Source organism: Dipodomys merriami, unplaced genomic scaffold (assembly GCF_024711535.1).
Source record: "Dipodomys merriami isolate MVZ:Mamm:240054 unplaced genomic scaffold, mDipMer1.0.p SCAF_738, whole genome shotgun sequence".
NCBI lineage: Eukaryota > Metazoa > Chordata > Mammalia > Rodentia > Heteromyidae > Dipodomys > Dipodomys merriami.
In genome coordinates this window covers 247,805-264,143 of record NW_027206333.1, presented here as the reverse complement: position 1 = coordinate 264,143, position 16,339 = coordinate 247,805, and the positions used below count along the sequence as shown (strand labels likewise).

The 16,339-nt window shown below is 40.7% G+C and overlaps 1 protein-coding gene across 1 annotated transcript in view; it reads right to left on the bottom strand.

The window, feature by feature from the left end:
- Positions 1–16,339, bottom strand: part of LOC138818344 (guanylate cyclase soluble subunit beta-2-like) — a 48,623-nt gene that overhangs the window by 11,820 nt on the left and 20,464 nt on the right. The window contains exons 3-10 of the mRNA XM_070009344.1: positions 15,071–15,231; positions 11,690–11,789; positions 10,457–10,653; positions 10,185–10,296; positions 8,593–8,696; positions 6,036–6,252; positions 3,027–3,347; positions 1,125–1,273 (exon numbers count right to left, since the gene is read on the bottom strand). Of these exons, the coding sequence (XP_069865445.1) occupies positions 1,125–1,273; positions 3,027–3,347; positions 6,036–6,252; positions 8,593–8,696; positions 10,185–10,296; positions 10,457–10,653; positions 11,690–11,789; positions 15,071–15,231 (1,361 nt within the window). The remainder of the gene's footprint in view (positions 1–1,124; positions 1,274–3,026; positions 3,348–6,035; positions 6,253–8,592; positions 8,697–10,184; positions 10,297–10,456; positions 10,654–11,689; positions 11,790–15,070; positions 15,232–16,339) is intronic.

Sequence of the window (16,339 nt, the reverse complement as noted above, 5' to 3'; positions counted from 1 at the left end):
AAAAAAGTACTCAGAGTGATTCTTCCACATCCTAAATATGTCACTAAATATGCTTTTAATTCCTCATATATTGAGACAAGAACAATGTTAGAGCTGTGACTCTCTGCTAAGGGTTTGAGGAGCATGAAGAAGGTGGGGAGAAAGAATATGACTCTAAAAACCATGGAAGAGCCAACGACGACTTGCTTTTTTCTTTTTTTTTTTTTTTTTTAACAGTACTGAGGTTTGAACTCAGGACCTCATACTTGCTGGGCATGTACTCTACCACTAAGCCATACATCCAGCCCAGTCTTTTACTTGTTATTTTTTAGGATAGGTCTTGCATCCTTCCTGGGTATAAGCCTGAGACATGATCCTCCTACTGTGGACTTCCCATAGAAGCTGGAATCACAGACATATGCCACTTTATACAGTTTTCCTTCTGTGAAAACGGAATTTCATAGATTTTTCTCCCATGTAGCTTCAAATGACAGACATACACTACTGAGCTCAGCTATGAGTTAGGAAGGGGTTCTCAAGAAGTTTTCTGCCTAGGCTGTCCCCTATACCACATTCCTCCTATTTTCAGCCTCCCAAGTAGCTAAGATTACAGATACCTTGCTCCTTTTTCTTTTCTTTTCTTCTGAAGATAGAACTGGCATCTCATGAATGCCAGGCAAGTGCCCTATCCCTAAGCTATATCCCATCTCCATGTCTACTTTTAGTGGAAACATATCCCAGAGAAGATGAACCTTCTGGGGTAGTAGTGTGATGCTGTTAGATAATACTTATCTGAATGAGAGTTTTTGTTGAATTCAGGAGCAGAAAACTTCTCAAGGGTACTAAAGTATCATCTTAACGCCAGATATTATGAAAAGGTTCCTAAAAAACAAGTTCATTGTCTGGAAATAAATGGTATAGGTGGTAGAGTGCTTCCTAGCATCTATGAGCCTCTGAGTTCAATCCCCAGTCCTGAGGGGAAAGAAAACTAAAATTCCTAAAATTCTTTCAATAATTTCAATCTACTCTTCTCTTTATCCTACTCACAAGCACACCAAGACTAATGCAGATAAAGATGAAGAAAGACTTAGAATCAAGTGTCTGCCCAGTTATATTACCTACTCCCAGCTCCTTCCCACACTCACTTTGTAGACTTCATGGACACTGGTTAGTCTGTCAAACTTGGAGTACATTGAATTCAGCATGTTCACTATCTGGATAGGTTCACAGGCAGCACAGATGTTAGTAAATGTTACCACATCACTGAAAAGGATTGTGCAGGTTTCAAATTCTCCTGCAACAGAAATGGTTGTCAATGATAGCCAAGGATATAGAATAATAAATCTGTGGATTTTGGATGCAAATATTCTTCTCACCCTCTTGACCTTGTTTTATATCCTTCACTGGCTTCTCATCCTCCTTCAATATTAGATAATCCTGACTTTCATCTCATCTCACATTTTTCAGATGTTTATAACAATCGTTCATAAGATCCATGATTAGCCATCACCCACAGAGCAGAAACTCCTGTATCCTATAACTCCACGCTAGAATTTTTCTCTCGAGCTCTCCCACATCTCCTTCACTACATGGAGGACATCACAGACATCTCAAAATCAACATTCTTCTCTGACCTGGTTTCCTCATCAGGACTCTACTTTTTTCTGTTCCATCTTAGGACAAAGCATCATATGTTTTCTGTTGGCAATCTCAGACTCCTCACTGAGTCCCATTTCTGACATTCCCCACAGATCAGGCTGTGACTCTGCTGTCTTTCCGTGAACTACCTTAGCACTGGCCTTGATCTTCTCTCAAACTACCTTGCTCTGCTGTATTACCTATACCAAACAGCCCAAACTACACTTAACAAAACTAGGTACTTCCGTCATAAGAGAAACAAACTTCAGTGCATCACCATTGCTTACAAAATAAAAGCCAGTTTCATTTACCATAGTCATCCAGATCTATCACTGTATCTCTTGAACCGCATCCTTCCCCTTCTAATCCTTAAATACCACCTGTGAATGTACCCACATTCTAGGAACAAGGACTGCCACTGCCTGAAAATTTATTTTCAAATTGTTTTATCTTTGCTCTTGCTAAGCCATCCTTCCAATGCTCTTCCTTTCTTTGCCTGCTGGAGTTCACACTCAAAGCCTACCTCCATTGCCACACACTTTCACAAAGTGTGTTCACAGCCTTATTCTACCCCATCTCCTTTCATTATTAATCTCTCTGTGATCTGTGATTCCACATTTCTTGGAAAGAGTATGGGGGGAGATAGCATGAATTGGGGAGTTAGAGGACTTAGCATGATTTGTTTCCACCTCACAAGTAGGAACAAATGTCAATATGAATGTATAGAATGGGAAGCACCCTCTTATAGAAAAGTTAAAACAATAAGTAAAACAGCATATGTAAACTATATAATGCAGTTCCCAGCATACTATTTGCTCTTTAATGCACATTAGTCTCCTTCCTTTGGTCAGTCCCATTGCTAGGATTCTCTCTCTGCCAAAACCAAAAAGCTGTGTGTTCCTTTGCATCCTTTGATATAGCTTCTGACACTATTCATAGGGCATGTCTATGGATGAATGGGTCTGAAGTAATTAGGAAGTGAGCTCAGCATAAACACAACATCCTCCCTTCAGAAAATAGCACTTCCAGAATGTTCCTCAGAGGCTCCTCATGATTTAGTTAAGATGTATATTAATTCCAATGATAAAGACCTGGCTCTTAGTCACTGAATCATAATGCTAGTCCTAGAACATAGCCCATATTCTTAGAGAATCTAATATATTCATGTGTCATCGATAAGCATTTTAATCTAATGTACATTTCACTCCTATATTACCATTGTTATTCTTCATGTAAAGAAGAGGAACTATGGAGATGCAGGTTTGGCAATTAGCCCGAGATGGTACCACTTACAAGTGATGGAGTCAAAATTCAACTTCAGATCTTCCTGGTTCAAAGTTCATTTCCCTACCCATGAGGATACAGTGCCCCTTACTCAGAAGTCCCCCCAGAAAGAAGGGACATCTCACCTGCGGCGACCTTTTTGCCCTCCTTTAGCTGATTGGCTACATGTTCCGGCAGCATAGCGTACAGCAAGGTCTCTGTCTTCTTCTTTTCGATGGCCAAGTGCTTGGAGAGAATGCGAAGCTCCTCCTTTTTCATCTCCAACTGGTTGGACAGCTCCATCTCTGCCAGACGCTGCTGGTTGAGGAGGATGAGGTCCCTGGTGGTGTCGTGGGGGGCAATATCTGAGAGGTGCATCTTGTGCTCCTCCAGCTCTTGCAGGCTGCGGAGCTTTGGTGAGCACATGAATATCATGCATCGCAGTGACTCCATCCAGATCATCTGGCCTTCACATCACCAAGAGAAATGCAAAAGAGAGTCTGTCATTAAGATGGGAGCTCATGAGCCCACCACGGAGTCAGGCGTCCTCTGTGTGTGTGTGTGTGAGTGTGTGTGTGTGTGTGTGTGTGTTCTAGTCACTGCATAGTCTGCTCTCTCCTTTCAGTCAAGTGTCTTGTGAATTACCTTTGCTTTCTATCTCCCCCTGTTGCCCCTCCCTCATTAGATGTCCTCCTGGCTGCTATTCTCACTTTAAGGTGGCTCCCACATGTGTCCAGACTGTCAACCCCAACACTGGTTTCTCAGTTTTATCTTTTGTTGTTGGTAGTGGTGGTCATGGGGCTTGAACTCAAGGCTTGGGCACTGTCCCTGAGCTTTTGTGCTCAAGGCTAATGCTCTACTACTTGGACCCATGACTCTACTTCTGGGTTTTTTTTTGCCAGGAGGGTGGGGTAATTAACTGGGGATAAGAGTCTCATGGACTTTTCTGCCCAGGCTGGCTTTGAATTGCCATCCTTAGATCTCAGCCTCCTGAGTAGCTAGGATTACAAGTGTGAGCTACCAGTGCCCCACTTAAGTTTTATCTTTATTTGGCCTTTCTGCTTTTGATAATATTAACCCAAACATCCTTCCTGAATACTCACTCCCTGGGGCTTTCTCTCTGAAAAAAATACACATACACACACATACACACACACACACACACACACACATTGGGGAGTAGGTAATCCTAGCTACTCAGGAGTCTGAGATCTGAGGATTATAGTTCAAAACCAGCCCAGGCAGAAAACTTCACAAGACTCTTATCTACAATAACCACCAAAAAGCCAGAAGTAGGGACATGGCTCAAGTGGTAAAGGGGTAGCCTTGAGCAAAAAAGCTCAGGGGCAGTGCCTGGGCCCTGAGTTCAAGCCCCAGTACCAACACATGCGCACAAACGTGCACGTACACACACACACACACACACACACACACACACACACACACATCATTCTTTAAATTTTTGCATTTCACTTAGCATCATCTTATATGGTCATATGACATAGCTTTAATAGGGACACCGAGGGTTTATCTTTGTCACTGTTGTTTTTAAGGTACTATGTGATTTTTTTTGTTTCTTTTGTACGTTCTTCCCCTCATGGTATAACCCCTGTTTTCACTGTATTTGATTCCGGTGCCCTGCATCTTGTATATACATTTTTCTAATTTGGAGAAGGAAAGGGAAATAACAAAATTCTGAAATAAGGATACAAGTTGACCCATTGTAACAATGAGATACATCTTTGTTGAAAATGAGCTGTGTTGAAAATGGACTTTACAAATTCAGGGGGAGGGGAGAGAAGTTGGGGAGGTGGGGAGGGAAGAGATGGTAAGGAAAAATCAAAGGAGGGGTAACAATGCTCTAAAGGAAATGTTCTCATTACCTTCCTCATGTAACTGTAACCCCTATGTACAGTATCATTACAATAAAAAATATATACTAAAAAAATTGTGCCGGGTGCTGGTGATTCATGCCTGTAATCCTAGCTACTCAGGAGGCTGAGATCTGAGGATCACTGTTCAAAGCCACTCCAGGCAGGAAACTCCATGAGACTCTTATCTCCAATAAACCACTAGAAAACTGGAAATGATGCTGTGGCTCAAGCAGTAGAGCGCTCGACTTAAGCTGAAGAGCGCAGGGACAGCGCCCAAGCCCAGAGTTCAAGCCCCATGACTGACAAAAAAATTACAAAAAAATTACATTTGCTCCAAATTTGTCTTGATTGTTCTGTTTAAATATTACAAGATTACTATCTGACAGTGTGCTAACAGTGAGTCTGAATATCCAGAGAAACCATGCTTCCCAGCATGTATTTTCTTATTTACTTCCGAAAAGATAAAAATGACTAGAAAATAGAGAAAATTGCCTGAAATTACATCAAACATACATATTTGTATTACCAGAAAAAGACAACCAGGTATCTTTTTGCAATCTGAAAATTTTGTTTTAAAATATGGCTAGGCTCTGGTGGCTCACGCCTATAAGCCTAACTACTCAGGACACTGAGATCTTAGAATTGCTATTCAAAGCCAACCTGGGAAGAAAAATCTGTGAGATTCTTACCTACATTCAGTCATGTGCAAAAGCCAGAAGAAGAGCTATGGCTCAAGTGGTAGAGTGATAGCTGTGAACAAAAAGCTAGGACTGGCACACATACACATACACTAGATAGGTAGAAAAAGAGAGAGAGCAGAAAGAGAGCTTCTTCTTAAAGTCAAGGTAGATATATAATGTATATATTTAAATTTTGCCAGATGAATAGTTATAGTGCATTTTATTTCAATAATAAGTTGCTATAAAATGGCACTTTTGTTAAAGGTACTTAGACAAAAATACTCATATATATGTATGTGTGAATATATATATATATATATATGTGTGTGTGTGTCATATATGTATGCATATCCAAATTACCCTCTAAGATAATCATGATCATTTATGCTTCCATTAAAATTATTTTTTCATTACTACCTTTCAGGTACTTTCTATTTCCTCATAGCATTTTCTCTTCCTTTATTAATTTTTAGCACATGGGTACTTTGCCACTACTGCTACCCACACACATCATTTTACAGAGAAGGGATTAGGCAATGACTAACGGTGACAAAAATCTTTCCCTCCCAGGTGCAGGAAGGGAAGAGAAAGGAGGTATTACCTCGAAGTTTGAGTGTGGGCTGATGTTGCCATGTTTCTGGCATCATTTCTCTCCGTGTCTTCAGGACAAATTGGCTGTTGATAAACTTGCAAATGCTGAAAATGTTGAAGGTAACTTGAGGATGAACGATGGAGAAATACTCATCTAGTCGGATCTTTTGGGTCTGGAGTCCTGGGACATACTTCTGAATATTCACACCAGCTTGTTTGATCCTCAGCTACCACAGAGCATATGTCAGACTGAAGAATAGCAAGCACTCTCCCCCACGATCCTCCCCTTAGAAATATGATGGGTCAGGCTTTGTGACTTACTAAGGAGAAAGGAGGCTGGGTTATGGAATAAATATCATGATTTTTATATGGAAATAAATCTGAAGTTAACATCTGAAAAGGAATACGATAGTGTAAGAGTTCTCAGAAGCATACTCTTGACTAGGAAGAAAGATCTGTCAAAGCTATTTTACTAGCTTTGGAAAACATTTCTCTGTCTCTGTCTCTGTCTCTCTCTGGGGGAATGCCTTTCTGTCTGTCTCTGTCTCTGTCTCATGAAGAAATCAGCATATCCCATAGCTTTGGATCTGACACCTAGACTGGATAAAGGAGTCTATTAAGGACATAGGAAGAGGTTCCACTGCTATCTTCTGGGAAGAAAAAGTAGATGTCTTTTGCATTAAAATGTCTAATAGTGCTGGGTGTCAGTGGCTCAAGCCTGTAATCCTAGCTACTCAGAAAGCTGAGAACTGAGAATCACAGTTCAAAGCAGCCCAGCAGAAAAGTCCATGAGACTATTATCTCCAATTAACTACTAAAAAGCTGGAAATGGTGCCATGTCTCAAAGTAGTAGTGCACTAGCCTCCAATACAAGGACAGTGCCCAGGCCCTGAGTTCAAGCCCCAGAACAGTGCCCAGGCCAATCAAGCCCCAGAACCCGCACACAATTTTTTTTAAAAAAGTTCAATTCACACAGTAAGACCAAAAGAGGATATTTTTAGGAGAGGATCACAAGGGTTCAATGGCTATGTACTTATGATCATATAAAATGATACTTACCAAAGTAAGCTCCAAGAAGTGGAAACAAGAGGTTTTTTATTTTACTTATTGCAGGTCCTTTACTTTTGTTTTTTGTTTTTCTGTTTTGTTTTCTCTTTTGCTGCTGTTTTTTATTTCTGTACCTTTTGTCTTGTGTGTAAATTTATCTGATTTGGGGAGGGGAAGACTGTAAAAATTCAACTTTCTTTTTGGGCATATATGTTATTAAATTTTCTGTTATTCTATGTCCAAAACTTAAAAAAGAAAGACAAATTTTAAAAGTAGAATTTAAGGCTGGGAAGGTGGCTCAGTGGTAGAGTGTTTGGCTTGCATGCATGAGGCCCTGGGTTGGATTCCTCAGCACCACATAAGCAGGAAAAGTAGGAAGTGGCGCTGTGGCTCAAGTGGTAGTGTGCTAGCCTTGAGCTGAAAAGCTAAGGGACAGTACCCAGGCCCAGAGTTCAGTCCCTGTGACCAACAACAAAAAAAAAAAAGAAAGAAAGAAAAGAAAAAGAAAAAGAAAAGAAAGTAGAATTGAAATGACTAGAAGTGGCAGGAATAATAATGATGATAATGATGCTTGTGGCATTGGGCAACGTTGCCATACACTCATTTAAGATCCTCTCATTATTTTACATGGGGGATTTTTTTTTTTAGCATAGTGGGAGTTTCTCTGTGAGCAGAAACAACCTAAGATGTATAAATTTCATAGAATCTGTATCTAGCAGTCAACTGGGTGATTTAATATGCCTATAGATTACAATAAATACAAGAGAAAATTATAATGGCTTAAATCATTTTAACTGAATTGTTAACCAAATCCATTTTGTTTATTTGCCCTTGAAATGATTTCATAATCAACTCAGCTGATGGGTAGTTTATCCTGGTAAATGAATAACAATGAAACTTAAATGATCATGCTCATGTGAAGTGAAGTGTGGTGATATTGAAAGTAGTGGTAAGAATGGTAGGTGGTAATATTTAGAAATCCACCCAACCATTGCTAGTATGTTCTGATATTTGTTTCTTTTTTTTGTTGGGACTTGCACTCAGGGCCTGGGCACTGTCACTGCTCTGCTCAAGGCTAGTGCTCTCCCACTTTGAGCCACAGCTCCACTTCTGGTTTTCTTGTGGTTACTTGGAGATAACAATCTCACTGACTTTCCTGCCTGGGCTAACTTTGAACCAGGATCCTCAGATCTCAATCTCCTGACTTGCTAGGATTACAGGCGCAAGCCACCAGCATGCAGCATTCTGATGTGCTTTTATAGAGTGAAATTTAGTGCCATATTAATTTCTTTTTTTTTTCTGATGGCAAAATTTCCCATTGATTCATTCAAACCTCCCTCCCATATCTATGAGGAAGATCCTGCATATGGTTTCTGGAGGATTCCACAAATTTAATGAAACAAAGTTAGTGGTACTGTAAAGGGAAAAGCTAGTGAAGTAAAAGTCCCCACCAACTCTAAGAATCTAAAAGTCTTGGCCCTTCTCGGGATGATTCCCAGGTACAAACTCCAGATCCTTACTGTTTCATCAAAGACAATGTGGAAAGGAAAAGCATTGCAGAACGTCCTCTCTTCAATCCAGAGCTTCTCAGGATACATGGGCTCGAAGGAGTCCCTGAGGCGCCCTGTATTATAGAAAGGGGATGTGGTACTGAAAGCCAGGTCTTGCCGAAGCCCTCGCCCAGAGCTGTGCTGGGGACAGGCTTAGAATCTTAAGCGTCTCACAGTGAAGTGCAGTCCCGACCCTTTCACACAAGCTCTCTCAGCATCTCCAGATGGCCCCAGCAATTCTTCCAAATTAAAACAAACAGAAAACTTGCTACCAGGTTGAGAAGCCCTCCTGCCCCCTGCCAAGTTTCTGCCTGCCGCTAAAGAGTTTCTGTGCCAATTGAGTATGTCTTGCCATGAAAACAGAGTCGGCATTGAAATGGTGACAGGCAGACAATGAGCTAGCAGAGCAGAGCGTGTGCGCCGGGCCCAGCATCAGGGACATTTGCCATGGAGCTTTTTAGACTGACAGTTTTGGGTGGCACATGAAAATTTAACCAACAGTCCTATTTGGCAGGGGGTAGAGATTCGAGGCAGCAGCCTTTTTGATATGAAAATCTCTTAGACAAAGGATGTCAATTGCATGTTTGACTCATTTGCCACAGCTTGAAGGACTCAGAATGCAGTGCTTTGAGTCCTGCAGACCTTCTCCCAGATGCATATCATCTGACTCCCAGGGCCATGGTGAAGAACACCAGTTCCCTTCTCCCAGTAGATCAGAGCCTTATTTCTAACTTGAGCATTAGGTCTTGGCTGTTAGATCTGCTTAAGTGTCCATAAGGGTATGCCATAGAGAGATTATGAGCTTCATTTTGCAAATGAAAAGATGGAGGACCTTATCTAAAGTTACCTAACCCCTAAGAGATGGAGCCAGAAATCTGCTTTCTTGGCTCTTGATCTACTACTGTCCTTTGCATTACTGATGCCCATGGTTATTATCCACTGATTTCCCATCCCAAAATGCACCCTAATTAAGGAGGCGTGAATCCAGAAGAAGAGCTATTGAAAATTTACTGCTCTCAATAGTCATCAGTGTCTTCAACACTCATCAACCGGGACTCCACCCCTCTCTGCAGTGGTTATAAAGGAAAATGCATCTCTACATTGCTCAGCACACACAGAAGGTCCATTAGAAGGCAAGATAGAGTCTGGAGTTGTTTTTATACTGGTCCTGGGGCTTGAACTCAGGACCTGGATGTGATTCCTGAGCTTTTATTTTACTCTAGGCTAGCATTCTACTACTTGAGCCACTGCTCCACTTCCAGCTTTTTTGGAAGTTAATTTGAGATAAAAGTTGTACAGGCTTTCCTGACCAGACTAGTTTTGAACCATGATCCTAAGATCTCAGTCTCCTGAGGAGCTATGATTATAGGTATTAGTCGCCAGCACCTACCTGGTCTGAAGTTTTAAAATTTAAAAACCATAACTAGCAAATCCAAGCTCTGATGAAATCAGGGACAATGCAATCTCACAGGCTTTGTGTTATTTCTGCACAGAAACTGGTTCCACTGCAAACCAGGCAATCTTTCTGAACAGAGTCCAGGCTGGGAGAATATGCCACTTACCTTTTCCAAACATGACTATCCCCCTCACAACATCCCAGGGGGATTTCTTCCCAGGATAAACAGACACACTCAAATATTTTTCCTTCATCCTGAGGAAAGCTGTCTCAAGAGCCTGCAGATGGCAGGGAGAGAAGCAAAGGGAGATGGTCGCATGAGTTGAGGTACACAAACCCTGCCTACTTCCATGGGGTCCGTCTCTGTATGTGGAACAGGATCCATGGACAGATCCTTGGAGGATCTGTGCTTTTTTAAAGCATAGTAAACCTATGTACCTGTTGGTCTCTCGGGATGTCCTCTGGGTCTTGTAACTTGTTTGGCCTTGCCCTTCTTATCTGCCTGCAAGCCTTCTGCATAACCAGAAATACAACATGTTCTTTCTTCCCTGTTCTCCCCACCTCCTCATTCATGTCAAGTATATCCAAGGTCACATCAATGTCGAAGAAGTCCTTAGCCACAGCCTCAATGATACCTGCAGAGGAGGACATCCATTTGTGAGGAATGACAGAAGACAATGCATGAGGGGGGGAAAATCAAGGTGTGCAATTTCTGACAGATGTTTTAGGGTTCAAGTACAAGCTCTATCTTAAGATAGGGACCATATGACAGATTAATGAAGTAAAAATATGCAGAGATGGAATGTAACCCCACTGTCCTAATATCTGGTTCAACTCTTTTGTTTTGTTTTTAGAAAGGTGTTTGCCTCATTAAACACACTCTGGAAAAAATACAGGCAAAACTCAGTTTTATGAGAATTTATGATCATATTTTCAAAAGTGTTGCCCTGGTATTCATTCATGACAGTACTTTTTTTGGGGGGGGACTTCATTTTATTTTATTTATTTTATTGTGAGAATACCGTACAGAGGAGTTTCAATTACATGGGCAAGATAACAAGTACATTTCTTATCAAGCATTGTTGCCTTGTACTTTTTATAATAGCGAATGATTAGTATCAGTTAAAAATACAACTATAGGAGAATCATTAAGATAATTATGATACGAAAATCATTAACTCAGTCATATGATGTGGGTTTAGGGACTGGAGGTGTGGGTCAGTGGTAGAGTGCATACTCACTATGCATGAAGCTCTGGATTTACTTCAGCACACTCAAAAAAAAAAACCCCATAGTATAACACAACAACAACAAAAACCCACAACTCAACCCAAATGTGTTTTGGAAGACTGTGTGCAGGCATAAAAGCATGTTCTTTCTAGAATGGTAAAAATAAAAAGGAGTGATGCCAAAACACTTATAGAGTTATATCATGCTACCACCACCTGCATACTTGAAAGTGTTAAAATCAACATGATTCTTTTTTCCTTTTTTCAAATTTTGGCAACTTCTTTTCAAAGCTCAAGGACTTTGGGAATAACGGAACAGGAGTCAGCCCCAGTGGAGCTCTCTCCCCACTGCAGGCTGTGGGCTTGCTGGAGAACTCATGGGAACCCTTCCTTCCTCACTACGAGACCTGAGATCTCCAGGACTGATGGAGTTATTTTATACCTGGTACTATATGGCACAGACCACTTCTGTCAGAGTAGTAATGGAGGAGCATTTCCCCATCTGCTCCTCTCTCCACACGAAATGATGGTGCATTCATCTCCTAATTGAAAGACACAGGGAAGGTAAATTGTTTAAGTTATGACTTTAAGAGTTCATGAAATAATCTATAATAATATTCCATTATAATGCATGGGACTATATTCCCCCATATTGTTCCAGTCACATCACACCTCCCATGAGCTCTCTCAACTGTTGCTAATCCCCAAACAGCTCCACATGGCAAGTATTATTCCCAGTGTAGAGCAGAGCAAACTGAGATGCCATGAAGTTAAAGCTAGATTAGTGGCAGAACAATGCTTACCTACCCCTGCCTCCAAATGAGCCCTTGGTACCCTATCATTCCGCATCATCTACCCATACTACTGCAAGGAATGCTTCACTAGAAGTTTCCAAAAAAGGCTTAATGGATCTCTGCTGTCATGGTCACTGACCAAGTGACTATGGGCATCTCCAAACACAGAAAGACCAAAGGCTCAGAGGAATTTCCTAATGGAATGAATTGATCTGTTTCTTGTTCTAGAAGGATCATATCATCTGTGGTACCAAGTTCCAAATCCTTCAAGAACATATCCAAAAAATTTTCCTTCTCCAGGAATAAATTTTGGCACTCAAGAAAGCCCCATCTCATGGTTGGTGAGATGTTTCTTGGGAGAGAAGGATTGAAACATCTCCCTGGGGAATTCTTTGGAAGAAGCAACCATTTCCTCCTGCTTAATCAGCAGGCAGTACAATGTCATGAACACACAGCTTTTGGTCTGAGGGGATGAAGAGGTTGGAGTGGGTTGCAGTCTTCTCCCATGGCATGCAAGGCTGCGGGTGAAAACGGGCTCCTTATTTTTCAACATTCTCTATTTCCAAAAGCATATACATAGTTACATATATGTTGTTATACATTTGTGTTCATATCTTGATGAAATCTATTCTTAGGAGAATTAAGAGCATGCATCAATGTTTATAAATGACTCCGCATAACATCTGCCTCAAAATTAGCAATCGCTGAAACTTAGCTAAAAAAGTAACAGCTTAAGGCACAATTGTAGCCAGGATACATGCTTTAAGGGAAATCATCACTATCTTACTTTATATAACTTTGCCTAAAAAGACAATCTGTAGTACTTTGTCTAATATAAAGCATTATATAGCTATTTGGTATGGTGACCTGTATTTTATTTCATTTTGTACATTTTCACATTTAAACATCTTATTTAGTTTATAATATGCAAAACGTCCTCACATATTCCCAGAGAGATTCTATTCTATTTTTGCTTGTATAACAATTAGATTTTGGCAAGTGACTGTGTGTGTGTGTGTGTGTGTGTGTGTGTGTGTGTGTGTGTGTGGTTTTTTTTGCAAGTGACTATGTTTTGAGACTTGATGATCAGTGGAGGGATTGGGTATAAAAATAGTTGCCTTAGGACTTGTGAACCTTAATTTCTATTACTTTTATTCAGGAGGTGAAGAAATGCCATGAGCATAGTAATTCTTTCTCTAAAATAGTGACACACTAGATTAGCCAAATTTCAAATGAGAGATGAGATATTAAAATACTATGGAAGTTCATAGAAGAGGCCTAAATTGTGTTTTTAAATATTTAAGCTAAAAGTTTGACACAAAATTTGTCATGTAAATTCTTATACATTTTAAACTATACTAAACAGAGAGGAAGGAAAGGAGAAATGTCTTTTCTGAGTCTATTACAATGCTATGAACTTTATCTGTTATCTCTTTTTTTTAACTTTTTTTTTTTTGGTCGGTTGTGGGGCTTGAACTCTGGGCCTGGGCACTGTCCCTCAGCTCTTCAGCTCAAGGCTAGCGCTCTACCACTTGTGCCACAGTACCACTTGTTATCTCTTTTTTTTTTATCCACAATCATATGAGGTAGATTCTTTTATTGCTACTTTTCTTTGTCTCTGTGCCCATGACCTTAAAAAGTAGGCACTACATAGTAGCATTTAATTTTTTTCTCTTTTTCCTTCTCTTTCTTTTAAGATTTTATTCTTTTCAATACTGGGGTCTCAACTCAGGACTCGGTGCTTGTTAGGCAAGATCTACCACTTTAACCGGGTCCCCTAGCCCTATGTTTTTGTTGCTGTGGTACCGTTTTTTTTCAAGTACCATCTGCTTTTAACCTGGTGCTGGCCTTGAACCACAAACCTCCTAACATCACTCCCTATGTAGTTGAGATTTTACAGGAATAAACCAATATGTCTGGCAAAATCTTAATAACTATTAAATAAATAATAGAACAATAACTTGTCCAGAATTACATAGCTGGCAAGTTGAAGATCTGGTAAGAAAGAAGTATGTGCCCATCTGACTCCATAGCCAGAGCTCTATTCACACACTTTGTCCTTAAAAAGTTCACATGATAACAACAGAACTGGCCCAAGAACTCCTTCACCTTGAAGCAATTAAGGTTTCTAGGCCTCAGATCCCTTATCTGAAAACTGGAGAAAAGAATTCTTTTTGCTTTTTAAATATATGAGAGTGCAAATTGGTGAGTGGCTCTCACATACCTAATCCCATTTTACCCAGACAAACTGAGAGTGCTTATGAACACTAAAAACAGAAATAGCAAAGGGAGATCTTGGTAGATATAAGGGCCTTAAAAATAAACACAAACTGTTTTACATAAAATAAACTAATATTATGATGTGCATAAAGGCCATTTTGTTTTTTTTAATCAAGCATTTTCTTGTCTTGAAAAAGAAAAGGCAGTCTCGAAGCTTTTGAATTTCCACTGCCTCTACAAAGAAGAAAAGGAAGGCATGAACTCCAGAAGGACAAGTCCCAGTAGGGAAATTCATTTCTTAACACCTCAGTCACCCCATGGTTAATCAGAATTGGATGGTTTCCGATGCTAGCTCTTGGCTCTGTCAACTCTTTCCTTCTGATACTTGAATAACATGAATCTGGCCGCACAAGCTATTTATCAGCTCAATCCAGGCCAGGAGAGATTTTGCAAAGCCACTGAAACCTGACTATTTTCCAGCTTTTGTTCCAATTGCGATCAACCTCCTAGGTTTAGTTCCAAATCCACGCCATCCCTGTGGAAGAGGCCCTCCCCCACCACAAAGTTGGATTTCTCTTTGTTGTTTTATTTTGCTTTACTTTGCCATTTAATTCATAAAGGTAGCCAACTGGTATTTCGTTTCCTTTCCTTTTTTAAGAGCTCCCTTGGGCCAACTGACACCAGAGACAAAGCAGATGGGAAGAAATCCCTCTGCTCCTACTCCACCATTGAGGGGAGATGAAAGATGGTACACAGTGCCCCCAAGCAATGCTACTAGGACCACCAAGACCAGACTCACACGGTCTCACCTGATATGAGAGTGCCAGATAACTATGGAGGGCATCTAGGTTTTCAATAAATTCTGTGAGGTTTCCTCCTAATGTCCGCAGCATCCTGTCATAGCCAGACATCTTACAGAATTTAAAGAAGTATTCTCCAAAGAGCTTCAGAATGGCTTCCATGGACACACCTGTGGAATCCAGAGCACATCCTCCAGTAAGATCCCCTGTGAAGTAGTAGTTCTCCCTTTGATGGTCTTCATGTATTTCCAGTGTTAAAACCCTGCTTGTGCCATTCTTCCTGAGATTGCTGTCTAAAAGCTTCACTTTCCATCCATGTAAAGCCAAGAATGTCACAGTCCTATGAGATGCCAAAGCAGCCCTGGTACCAGTACCTGCTCATTAACCATGAGTCTTTCCCAATCCCACCCTACTCAGCCTTCCCATGTCATCCATGGGAAACATTTCCCAATAGACTAGCAAGGGCTGTGGAGCTATTGTATCCCTTCACCACTGATCCTGCCTCCATATAAAGGGTCACTCTGGGCTGAGTAAAGTGCAGCTCCCTGTAATCACTCCTACCACCTCAAATCTTTAAATCCAACAACTTAATGAGGAATCAAAGACCCCCTCTCTGAGAAATCACTAATATCACAATGTAAAAAAAAATTCCACCTGATTTACCAAAAAAAATTAGAGCCAGGCAATGGTGGTTCACACATGTAATCCTAGCTACTTAGGATGCTGAGATATGAGGATTGTGGTTTGAAACCAGTCCAGGCAAGAAAATCCATGAGATTCTTATCTCCAATTAGCCACCACCAGAAAATCGGAACTGGAGCTGTGGCTCAAAGTGGTGTGATGCTAGGCCTTGAGCAAACATTAGCTCAGGGACAGTGCCCAGGCCATGAGTTCAAGCCCCAAGACCAGCAACACACACACACACACACACACACACACACACACACACACACACACACACACACACACACACACACACACACACACACACACACACACACACACACATTAGAGCAAATGCCTGAAGTGATTCTTTCTTTCTTAGCCTCAGCATTCCTTTTTCTCCCTTTTAACTTCATTTTCCATAAAGATTTCTCTGAATATCCTAGGGCACATCAAATTTCCTCTTAAGTTTTACACTGTTTTTCTTCCTAAATAAAGAACAATTTGGGTAGGCGACAACTTTCCTTACATGCTTTCAGAGCTAGGTACCAAGTATGTGCTTAAGAAATTCCCGGAAATACAATTGCAGCCTTAGATGGGGGCTAGTACCTTCAC